At 39.6% G+C, this 11,760-nt stretch overlaps 1 protein-coding gene across 1 annotated transcript in view; it reads right to left on the reverse strand.

Annotated features, from left to right (window-relative positions):
- Window positions 1-736: 736 nt before the first annotated feature.
- Window positions 737-11,760, reverse strand: part of FRS2 (fibroblast growth factor receptor substrate 2) — an 11,860-nt gene continuing 836 nt past the window's right edge. The window contains exons 2-6 of the mRNA XM_015811802.1: window positions 10,846-10,937; window positions 9,983-10,169; window positions 5,732-5,890; window positions 2,746-2,909; window positions 737-2,505 (exon numbers count right to left, since the gene is read on the reverse strand). Of these exons, the coding sequence (XP_015667288.1) occupies window positions 1,516-2,505; window positions 2,746-2,909; window positions 5,732-5,890; window positions 9,983-10,169; window positions 10,846-10,911 (1,566 nt within the window). The 5' untranslated portion in view covers window positions 10,912-10,937 and the 3' untranslated portion in view covers window positions 737-1,515. The remainder of the gene's footprint in view (window positions 2,506-2,745; window positions 2,910-5,731; window positions 5,891-9,982; window positions 10,170-10,845; window positions 10,938-11,760) is intronic.

Genomic DNA, 11,760 nt, shown 5'->3' on the forward strand with positions numbered 1-11,760 from the left:
AATTAAACTACTGATACAACTGAAAAGAGAAAGGTAAAAGAAGATTTTCAAAAGTAAAAGGTAAAAAAAACCCCACTGTAGATACTTGATTGTGAATTACATTAAAAATATCTAGAGTATGAGTACCTGTATAAAAGTATAGAAAAAATGTAGCTGCTATCTAAAGCAAGACAAATTTTAAATTCTTTGATGGAAGGAAACCTGATGGAAAAAAATTAATGCTATATCTCATATAATAGTGGTAGCTGAAATCTAAACAAGTTGGTATATTTAAAAAAATAACACAGAAGTCAAAAACTAAAGAGACCTGTGCATTAGTAGTGCTTTTGAATGCTTTTTTTTAAAAAAAAAAACTTCTGGTTGTATCCTGTCAGAGTGCACGGAACAGTCTGTTCCAGGAGGCCTTTATAGGTCTTTGAAGATCTTCAAAAGCAGCTCTGGAGAAAGTAATAGAGCTAAACATAAAAAAAAGAGCTAGAAAAGTTGCATTGTGGGTAAATGCAATATCATCCTTTGTGTCCTATATATACAATTTATAGCCCTTAGCCCATAAAGCATAATAATCCTTTAACAATATCCATCTTCACTTGACAAAAGGTTTGAAATTATTTAGGTCCATGTCATTTTCCCACTAAACAATGTAACTTCTTCATATTATTACCTGTTGTTATAACTTGAGAAAGCAAAAAAAAAATAAAATTCTAGAATGGCAACACAAACTTTTTAATAAAATTGTACCAGAGCATGTTTTAAATTACTAGTTGTTGGACTTATGGTTAGTGAATTTAAAGTGCATCTAAAGATCAATGGTAATTTTAAACCAATTCCATGAGCTACATGACATCTGAATGAAATCTTAATGAAGATGTTGATTTCATCCATTTTTATCTCTCCCAAATCAGCCACTAAACAGCATTCTCCTCAATACTAAAAACTGGCTTTGCTAGATTTAAATAAAAGGATTTACTATAGAAAGCTGCTCCTATTAGGATAAGTTTGGAGGGTAACAGCTGCCTGTCAGTTCTTTCTCATAAACCCAGCACTCTGGGAAAAAAACTGTATGATGATTTGACAACTGAAGTTGACTAAAATCTTTCTCATTTATACCACACGAAGTCATAAATTCAACTGGGATCTGTAAGTCTATTAACATACTATGAGAAATTTTACTGATTTGCAAATAATGCAAGTTTCAGGCAGCATAGGAGTGTCATAATGCCTTGACAGTGATTTTAGGCACATGGCCGATTTATTATAATTGGCTACTACAACTTTCAGACAATAAAATAGGCACTATAAAAATGGCAAAAATATTTAAAAGCTGTTTCTATAATTATAAAGTGATAATGTTATTTAATACTTTTTCTACCTTAAATTCCCTTTAAGCAAGCAAATGAAGTATTCAGAAAAATCTATTAACCTATGAAAAGTGATCATTCAAAGATAAAACAGCACTCATCCAATTAAAACAATTCTTCACAAAGGTGCAAATGATTTAACTACTGCTTTTCAGGCTCACATAGGCAGGTCAGTACTGTTATGTCTAGTTTTTCTAGAAGTACCGTCGTCTCGTGGCAGTGCTTTCTGCAAGTTTGACATAGCAGCAGTTCTTTCAATATCTATCACAGCATATAGCTCGGTGCGCCTGGTTGGTGTTGGGGGAAGTGGAGTAGTAGGAGTTTTGGGAGTCTGTGGGTTATCAGAGTCACTGCCACCTTCCAAATCAACTTGTATATAATTGAGTTGCCTGTGTTCTGAACTTGGTCGCCTAATATCAAAATTGAAGACCGTAGGGGTACAGTCCCGACGTCTTGCATATTCAACTTTGTGAGCACTTGATGGTACTGTTACATTCTCTGTATTGACATAATTATGCATGGGGTCTAAGTTATTATGATAGCCATTCAAAGAGGGAGTCTTTGGTCCTAAACTGTCATCCTCCTCTTTACTTAGCTTATGAGCTTCCCAAACTGGAGGCAAAGAAGGAAGATTTTCATAATTTAACAGTGCAGTTCTCCTTTGAGCTGAATTGTTGATGTTTTGAGTATCAGAAGTACTGGATGACACTAGACGACCTCTCCTGAGGCCTGGAGCATTAGGGATAGACAATCTATTTACATTTTCATATGTTAGTTTATTACCAGAAGAAACCTCTTTGCGTTCATCACTGTCATATCCAGTATCCCATTCACTGTTACTATTTCCACCAGCTTGAGTACTGCTACCACTTGTTTCAATATTGTTCCCACTAATTTGAATACTGTTCCCACTTGATTCCAGTTTTTCCTTCTCCATTAATTGTCGCTGGACAGGGGTAGGGCCCAAAACAAATTTGACTCCTTCAGGTTCCAGTACAACCTGGGCATCCCTGTCATCAGAGCAAGTCTCTTCTTCCTTTCCCTTGTTTGTTTCTGCACTGGGAACCTTTTGTTCCAGAGGTGTGCGTGCAGTTGGTTTGTTTTTTCTTTCCTCCTGTACGCCTGTTGTATTCACATATGTATGGACCTGCAAAAGATAAGAGTCAAATGTCAATCTTATACATTACCATATTCTTTTTTGACTCCTGATCACATAGATTTATTATACCCAACAGTGGTATATAATAATGTAGACATCCGGTAAACATGAAACTGGATTCAATGTACTTTCATCATATACAGGGCATATTTTAGCAGTGTTAATATAAATATATAATAATGGCTAGTTACAATAGAATTAGAATATGGAAAATTCAGAATAACTTACTTGTTCCTCCGCTACTAATAGGGGATGTGTGGATTCTTCACCTACTGAAGGAAGACGTGCACTTCCTACTGAAGGGTGTCTGCTGGAAGGATGTGATGAGGCATCTCCATAGGAGGGGTGCCTTGGGTACCCATTAGGTAAATTCTGCCCACTCAATCCAGGTGCTGGTTAAAAAGAAAATCCAATTATTCCATTGATACCAATAATATTATTCCTTCAAAAATATATATTAAAAAATACTAATTCACTACAAGTTAGATTGTAACAACTGCAGGGGCTTGTCCAGAGAGTTGCCAGGAGTCAAAAACTCAGAAAGCACACAGACTCAAACACGGTAATAAAGAGCTCAACAGAATTTCATATCAGCATTTTATCTTAAGGAAAGCAAATTTTGTACTTTCTGCTCAGGACAGAAAGTATTAAAATGGCCCCTTGGAGTAATTATTTATTGATTTTTAATAAGTAACAAAAATGAGAAAAAAGAGCAAAAAAACAAAGACAACGGGGATACATACATTGTCAAAGAGAAAAAGAAAAACACATAAAACATGCTTTAACAAAAAAGTGAAAAAACAAAGAAAAAACATAGCACGATAGGTCATTATAACAATAGTTATAATTCTATCTATATACAGTGCATTCAGAAAATATTCAGACCCCCTTCACTTTTGTCAATTTTGTTGTGCTTCAGCCAGATTCTATAGTTGTTGAAATTCATTTTTTCTTATTAATCTATAGAGCTTGGCGCACCATCGCCCAGCTCCTCCCTCTTCTCAAAAGCAAAAAAAAATCTTCACTAACCTGCTTTCCAGCCCTGGCACATTTCTCTCCTGCTGCAGGGAAACGGAGTTTGTGAGACTAAAAAAGTTCAGTCAGACCTTCCAACTTTGCGAGATCTTTTTTTTCTTTTCACGAGAAGTTGGAAGGTCTGACTGAACTTTTTTAGTCTCACGAACTCTGTTTCCCTGCAGCAGGAGAGAAATGCACCAGAGCTGGAAAGCAGGTTAGTGAAGATTTTTTTTTATTTTCGGGAAGAGGGAGGAGCTGGGCGATGGTGCGCCAAGCTCTATAGCAGCGCTGGGAAAAGCGGCAGGAAACGGGGCTGCCATTTCGAGAACAAAGAGAGATACGGGGCGATGCAGGGTGGCAAGCAAGTGTTCTTCTCTGCTCTGCATCGCTGTGCAGAGTCGTTCTCCTCCCTGTTCTCTGTTCTCTCCAGTGGCGGTGACGAAAAGCTGGCGGAGGGAGGCGGCGGTCACGGCGCAAGCCATGGGAGAGTTGGTAGAGGAGGCTGCCGCTAGGCAGGTGATCTGTGGGCCAGAGCATGAAGAAAGCCCCTCCAGTGGCACACAGCAGCAGCGGAGCCTTTCACTGTCACTCCCCCTGGCTCCGAAATGGCAGAGGAGAACCAGACCTATCCCACCCATCCTCCGTAGGGTAGCTTGGCAGTCCAGAAGGGGACTGAAAGGGAGCAAGGAATGGCCTCGCTGGGGGGGCCTGAAGGAAGCGGGCACGTGGCGCGTGGGACAGCTCCACCCCCTCCACCTTTCTCACCTCGTGGGGGCAGTGGTGTGATGTGCCGTACGGCCTCCTGTCACACTGCGGCAGCCAGGTGGGACGGAGTGGGCGGGGTCCTAATTAGAGCTTATTTTTGCAGTAGGGCTTATATTAGGCACACCCCCACAAATCAGGGTAGGTCTTTTTTTCGGGGTGGGGTTTATTTTTCGGCAAGCACGGTAGCAAACATATGTAAATCCCAGGCCAAAGCCCCATTCTGAAGTCTTTCCAATAGATCACCTCAGTACAGCCAGAGGGCCAATATGTCTTAGTTGCTTTTGTACAGTAGACCTCTCCAATTTAAACTCTGTCCTGACTCCACAGTAAGTTGTCATAGTTCACTCCCAAGACAATCTATCTCTGCCGACAACATTCCCCACCCCTCCAGAAACTTTCAGTAACAGTTGCTAACATTCCATTCTTATCAGGTGTCATCTTGAAAAAAATATATAGGATTGAATCCCTTATGACACATTATTTTAGTCCACTAATTCCTATATATTTCCTCTAAGACAGGGCTTTTCAATCTTTTCACCCATTGTACCACTTTTAGGATATGGCAATATCTGAGTACCACCAGTTGCCTAGCAAGGTGTCAAAAACCTGATGACCAAAAAAAAAAAAAAAAGGAAAAAAGTGATAAAGTACAGGTAGTCCTCGACTTACAACAGTTCGCTTAGTGACTGTTCGAAGTTACAATGGCACTGAAAAAAGTGCCCCCCAAGCCACAGCCGAGCAAGACACCTGCCTGCCCACCTGGCGGCGCTCTTCCTCCTGTCCCAGGTTTTCATTGTTGTGAGCATTTCTGTTGANTGCAGCAGGTTTTGGTCACTTCACATGACCCTGGGACACTGTGACCATCATAAATATGAATCAGTTGCCAAGCATCTGAATGTAAATCACAAGACCCTGGAGATGCTGCAACATTCCAGCTGATCGGCGCTTCTTCTGGGCTCAGCAGAAGTGCCAGGATCAGTGCTGCTTTCCAGCTGATTGGTGCTTCTTCAGGGCTTAGCAGAAGCACCAGGATCAGTGCCGAGCTCCAGCTGGAGCCTGGCGCTGATCCTGGTGCTTCCACTGAGCCCTGACAGTCCCAAAGAAGCGCTGGTCCTGGGGCTTCCGCTGAGCCCTGACAGCCCTGCAGCTTCAGCCATCTCTCGCTCAGGCTTGTGCGGTGCTGCCACCGGTTCAGGTCATTCCCCTCCCCCGCTACTTTTCTAGGATGGTCGCGTACCACCTGCCAGGTGCCAATGTACCACAGGTGGTACCCGTACCACTGGTTGAAAAGCCCTGCTCTAAGATATTAACCATCATGTAGTATGAAAATTATGTGTAATAATTATCACTTGAAACATTCAGAGTAAAAAAAATTGGCAACCTTAACAAATCATATAAGCCTAGTCAATGAACCACTCATACATCAACTTACTGGTAGGTGTGAGAGGTGTTCTTGGAACCTCAATCTCTGTTTGATGTAGACTCCTTTCTACAACTGGTTCTTCTACTACATTTATACTATTATTTTGCATGATTTCCTGCAGCATATTAAACAGTTCCTCTGCACGAGCACACTTGAAGGCAAATATCCCTGCAGAAACATATATTAGACATCATAATAATGTATGTATGCATTATCCTTTTACTCATATACCTGTTAATGAAAGAGATCTATTATATTTAATATTAAAAATTTTAACAATTATAAGTTCCTGCAATTCCCAAGGAGAATTTTTGGTGTCTATATCAGAAAACTAGTTTCAAGACTGTAACTGCAGACTGAGAACTTTAGAGTACGCTTATAGCCTAATGTGCTTAGCACAGGACGTGATATTACTATTGTCTCTTACAAGAACATACCGTGTTTCCCCAAAAGTAAGACCCTGTCTTAATTTTGGGCTCTGAAGTAAGCACTAGGTTTTACTTTTGGGGAGGGCTTACTTTTTGCCAGTACCAGTAGGCCACGAGCGTGCGGGGGTGGGGCAGGGCCTGTATATGGGGTGGAGAAGCAACACAGCGGCAAGAGCATGATGGCGGACTGGTGCAGCCGTGGTAGGGGGCAGTGGAAAGGGCACCGAGCCTGATGCGGGGTGAGTCGGCCCAGATCCAGAGTGCTGCCCCGCCACCAGCCTGCCAGGCGAGATCTCAAGAAGTTAAAAAGTATGATTGAACTTTTTTTTTGTCCCACAAACATACGGCGAAAGCTGAGAAGCAAACAGAGAAACGCAATGCAGCTGAAAGGCAGGTTAGTAAAAAACCGCTTGGGGAGGCAAGGGCATCTGGGTGGGGGCGGACGTGGCAACCTTACCCTGCGCAGCTTCGGCAGGTGTCTGGCAGGCGGAGGGAAGCAACTCCATCCCCCTGCCACCTGCCTTGCCTCCTCACCTCATGGCGGTGGCGGCAGCAGCCGGGCAAAAGGTGATCCGGCAGGAGCAGCTGATAGAGGCCAATAGCGCCCAGTCGGCATGAGAGCTGCAGCGCACGCCAGGGACCGAAGAGCGCTAGGTTCAGCCCTTAGCCCAGCACCTGCAGCATCGAGTAGATGTGCAGGCTGGCGCTCAAGCAGCCCAAAGGCGGAGGTGTGCCAGCATGGTTCCTCAGGCAGCCACTGGCGAACGGCCCTCGTAGGCCGGCACTCTGGATTTGGGCCGATTCGCCCCGCGCAAGGCAGGAGCAGCCCAGTAGAGCAGCCCAGAGCAGTGCAACCAGGTGGGCAAAGAGCCCCGTGAGGCAGAAGCAGCACAGGCAGCCACTTGGCTGCCACATGGTACCCAACGCGGCCAAGAAATGTCCCAGAAGCAATAGGGCCAGCAGGCAGGGCAGGCAGAGGCTGGGGCTCGCCGAGGCTTTGGTTCGTTGCGAGCTCAGGCAAGCAGACAGTGGGACAGAGAGGGCAGGGCCGGCGGTAGCTGGTTCCACTGGCGGCCACTGGTAAAGGGCCCTGGCAGGCCAGCGGCGGGGGGGCTGGCGGCTGCACGGAAGATCTGAACTGACTCGCCCCGCCTCGCGCTAGGGCTTACTTTCGGGTGAGGGCTTATATTTAGCCCACCCACCCCCCAAAAAAAATTCAGCTGGGGCTTACTTTTGGAGTAGGGTTTACTTTCGGGGAAACACGGTAGTTTCACAATTAATACATTTCAAGTTTTCTGGTCAATTATAGTACCAAAATTAATGTAAACTTCCTACATAAAGAAGTAAGAAGGATCTAACACAAGGTGCACAGTCCAGATTCATGTCACCATTAAAACTTAAAGGACCAGAAGACAGATATGAATAGAACAAATAAAATAAATCTGATTTGTTCTCAAGGATTGAAAACAGAAACAAAATAAGCACTATCAAAGATTTTCCTCTAGAGTTGTTCCATGAAACCCAACTTATTCTCATTAGCAAAAGAAAACAGTATAGTTGCAGTGTTGTATTATTTTCCCATTGAAAGCATTAAGTTGACATTCTTATTAGCAACTGTGTCTTTGCTGCTATAGCTAGCTTATCTAACATCAAATATTTAATTAAATAATATTAAAACAATTATGTACTATTCTATTCAAGCCAGTAATAAATTTCAACTCAATACCCCCCTTTAAATAGTAACCTGTTGACTTAGTGTCATGCAAACTTCCTAATGGTAGATAGGCCATGCACTATACTATACTGTCTGGGATGATGCTACCTTTGAAGAAAATTGTCTAGCCCTCAAGGAAAGTAGGTTTATAAACTTGAAATGTATTAAGAATTTTCCCTTATAGAGCAATTTTAACAAATGTGATTCTAAATAATAAGACTTTTAAAATGCTTCCATTCTATACCAACTGGAGTTGACATTATGAAAGCTGTAGTGCAGCAGTCCCCAAACTTGTGGGCACCAGGAACTGGTTCCATGGAGACAGATTTTTCCGCAGACTGGAGGGGGTGTGGTTTCACATGCTGCCCGCATCCCATGGATGGGGCATTGCTTGTTTGCGCGACCCGGTTTCTGGCATGCAACGGACTGGTGCCAGTCCATGGACCAGTGGTTGGAAACCCCTGCTGTAGTGTATAACCAATAACTTCAATACACAGTGAAGACTAGCATTTTAAGATAAAACTATTTTTACAGAGTTACTTAATGCTGAAACATACAACTCATGCAAACAGGAAAATAATATTATACTACACATTAGTCATAAATTAATAATTTGGATAATTAGATAATAAACCATAAAGACATACATTATTTATACTGCATGTAACCATACTTCCTGAACAAAAAGCTGAAATGTTGATAAATAGATGGGGTCATGTTTGTGTGTTGTCAAATATAATTGGATCCTGAAAATATGGTTAAATATTTCTATTTACATGAGCTTAGTTTTTAAAATGCAATAAAAATGATATTTAACTTTTGAGAATATAAACATGTTTACAATTTATGTCACTTATCTACACATGAATAGTGTGGGAGAGTCTAAACTGAGACGTGATTTATACAAGGCCATTATGCAAGTTCAATGACTCACAAATGCACTTTCCCTGATATTTACTTTCAGCAGAAGCACATTGTATACCAACATGAAGTTCCAAATAGCCACTGATAAAAACTATCCTCTATGAAATTGTTTAATTTTCTCTTAAAGCTCTCTAAATTAGTAGCCACCACACCTCCTTGAAGCAATCAATTTCTCATTTTATAACAATTTTTTTTAACTCATACTAAAGCCATTATCTGGATTCAGTTGTAAAAAAAGAGAGAGAAAACATCAATTTAGTTCCTTTCCAGCATTTTATCTTGCTGTGGTTCATTTTTAAATTAAAAATCTTTCTTAATAAGAAAAGTGCTATTGTATCTTCATCATACCACTCTATATTTTCTCCTAATTTCCCTATGTGACTACAGATTTTGGCCATTGTATTTTTTTTTTAAATCCAATAAACTCTAATTGAAACATGTCTTTTTCCTGCTGTCACTGATCATTCAATTGATGGTGTGCAGGTCAATGGAAACATGACTCTAAAATTACTTTCTTGATCAGCGAATGCCAATTAGGTTAATACTGTCTAATGTCAATAAATTTCCTTAACAACATAATCCTATGTTGCAGGACATCATTTCAGGTTGAAAAGGTTGGGTTTCCTTCTCCAAATACTGTATATAGTATAGTTCCAACCTTATGGTGAAGAGGGGGAATCTGATAGACACCATTCCTAATTTCCTTTCATGCCAGGTTCTTTCTGTCACTGGTTATCTCTGGTTTTGGAAAAGCCTAAAAAAAGGGGCGAGGGGGGAGGCAGAAAGCAGATGAGCAGGACTAAGCTTCCAGACTTTCTTTGATGTACCCATCCCTCTGCCAGACACAACATTCAGCCAGCTCTCATATTGATCTAAATACACTTTTTCCATTTGCCTGCAATGAAAGTTTTTAAAACTATGGGATAGCAAACACTGACCTTCTGCTTTGTCAGTAGGTTACCAGTAGGGCTTTGAACTTGTCAGAGCACTTGAAAAGCTCAAAAGAATAACTGTATCCATAACAGGGATTTCATTTAGATCAAATAATTCATTTAGATTAACTAAGTACAGTTGATCCAGGTTGGTTAATACTATGTATTTCTAAGTCTTCATATGTCACCAATACTATTAGCTTTACCTTATATATGAATTCCATTTAACAGACTTATAAAATAGGGAACTATTTATACATACCTGGTCCAGTTTGACATCTTCGACCACTTTCAAATGAGAAAAGATTGGAATCATAGCCATATCGGCGCAGACAGAGATAATGCCACTTGACAGAATCCCGTTTACGGGTATACAAGATTAATTCTGTATCTGTAAGTTCCATTATACCAGAACCCAATTCATTACCATCATCATCCACATTAATAACCTAGAAAATATATTTTTCAGAAAATAAATATATGATTCACATAATCAAGCTCAAATATTTATTTATACACAACCATATACTTCACTAAATATAATTGAGCAAATATTTATTAAAAACTGCTAAATAACAGAAAATAAACTTAGCATAAGCTCATTGGTATTTTATTTATTCCCAAAATATGAACATGTTTCTACATGTCACAAAATATATTTCGTATCTTTCCATCATCCATTTCAGTGGGTTTAAATAGATACAATTTATCCCAAAGATTTGGTGATATGAATTATTATATCAACTGTTTCTAGCCTGAAAATGTTACAAAAGAAAATATCCAAAGAATTTCTGTAGTAAATAATAGAGACATTCTATACACTAAGTAGCACAGATAATATAGCAGAGTATGGAGTATGATTTTTTTTTTGCAATTATTTGATTTACAGTGCTCAAAATCTATTAGTTCTGCACTAATGGGAGTTATAGTCCAAAATATACAAACACAGATTGCCTAGCACTGTATCTCAACCTTACTTAGCTCTTACTTTAACAATCAACTTGAAAATTGAGTCAGTTTTTAAAAATTACCACACAAATCTCCATCATTCCTTACAATTAATATTTTTCTTTGTCAATCCCAAATAAGAACTTTGCACTCAAAAGTTTCCATGTAGAATTGTACCTTAAATTTGTTTCGATGGTTATCAGGGACTGCTTCTTTATCAGGACAGCTACAACAGCTACCCATGACTTCTTTAGAAGACCGTATGATTACTATAGTGCAGTAAAGAGAATTGTTTTAAAGATAAATGCGATATAAAGAATGGAAAATGAAATGCAAATAACTGCAAAGTATTTAAAAACATGATAGATATTATAAAGAAATATAAAGAGATCAAATGTAAAGATGTCTTAAATATATTATGTTTAAATGCTTGAATAATGAAGAAGGAACTCCATATTTCTAAAATATTGTATTTTTAATAATAATTCATTTAATAATAATGCTCTTGATGTTTCCCTATACAAAAGGAAAGGTAACAAGGGCGAATGCAAAAGTTATATGAAACATAGTTCATTAAGTATGCTTGAGAAAGTGCTGGGCAGAATTTAATGAAGCTAAATGATTTGCAGCAAACATTAGACTGCTTGATGTAACAAGATCTTAAAATGGAAAAGAAAAGCAAATGCTGCAGGTTTTACACAAATAATGAAAAACTAGAGCAAATAGATCAATGTGTATACCTTGGTAGAATGTTTGGATGGAGAAATGTTAAGATATAAATGTTCTAGCAGAAAGGTAATGTGAGTATCTCTTTCTTTAAAAAGGGTTATAGCTAGAATACAATAGTAAACTGGCAAAGGTGCTTACTGCCACAGAAATAACTTGAACATGAAAATAAAAGCTGGAAAAACCACAATTTGTATTATCAAATAACTTTACAATCTTTTTTAGCTAATTAAAAAGCACAATAAAAACTCTGTTGTTTTTGGGCAAGAACTACCGTATATACTCGAGTATAAGCCGAGTTTTTCAGCCCATTTTTGGGGCTGAAAAATGCCCCCCTCGGCTTATACTCGAGTCAGCGTCTTGAAG

The sequence above is a fragment of the Protobothrops mucrosquamatus genome, unplaced genomic scaffold, assembly GCF_001527695.2.
Source record: "Protobothrops mucrosquamatus isolate PMUCROS unplaced genomic scaffold, P.Mucros_1.0 scaffold49, whole genome shotgun sequence".
In the NCBI taxonomy this organism is placed as follows: domain Eukaryota; kingdom Metazoa; phylum Chordata; class Lepidosauria; order Squamata; family Viperidae; genus Protobothrops; species Protobothrops mucrosquamatus.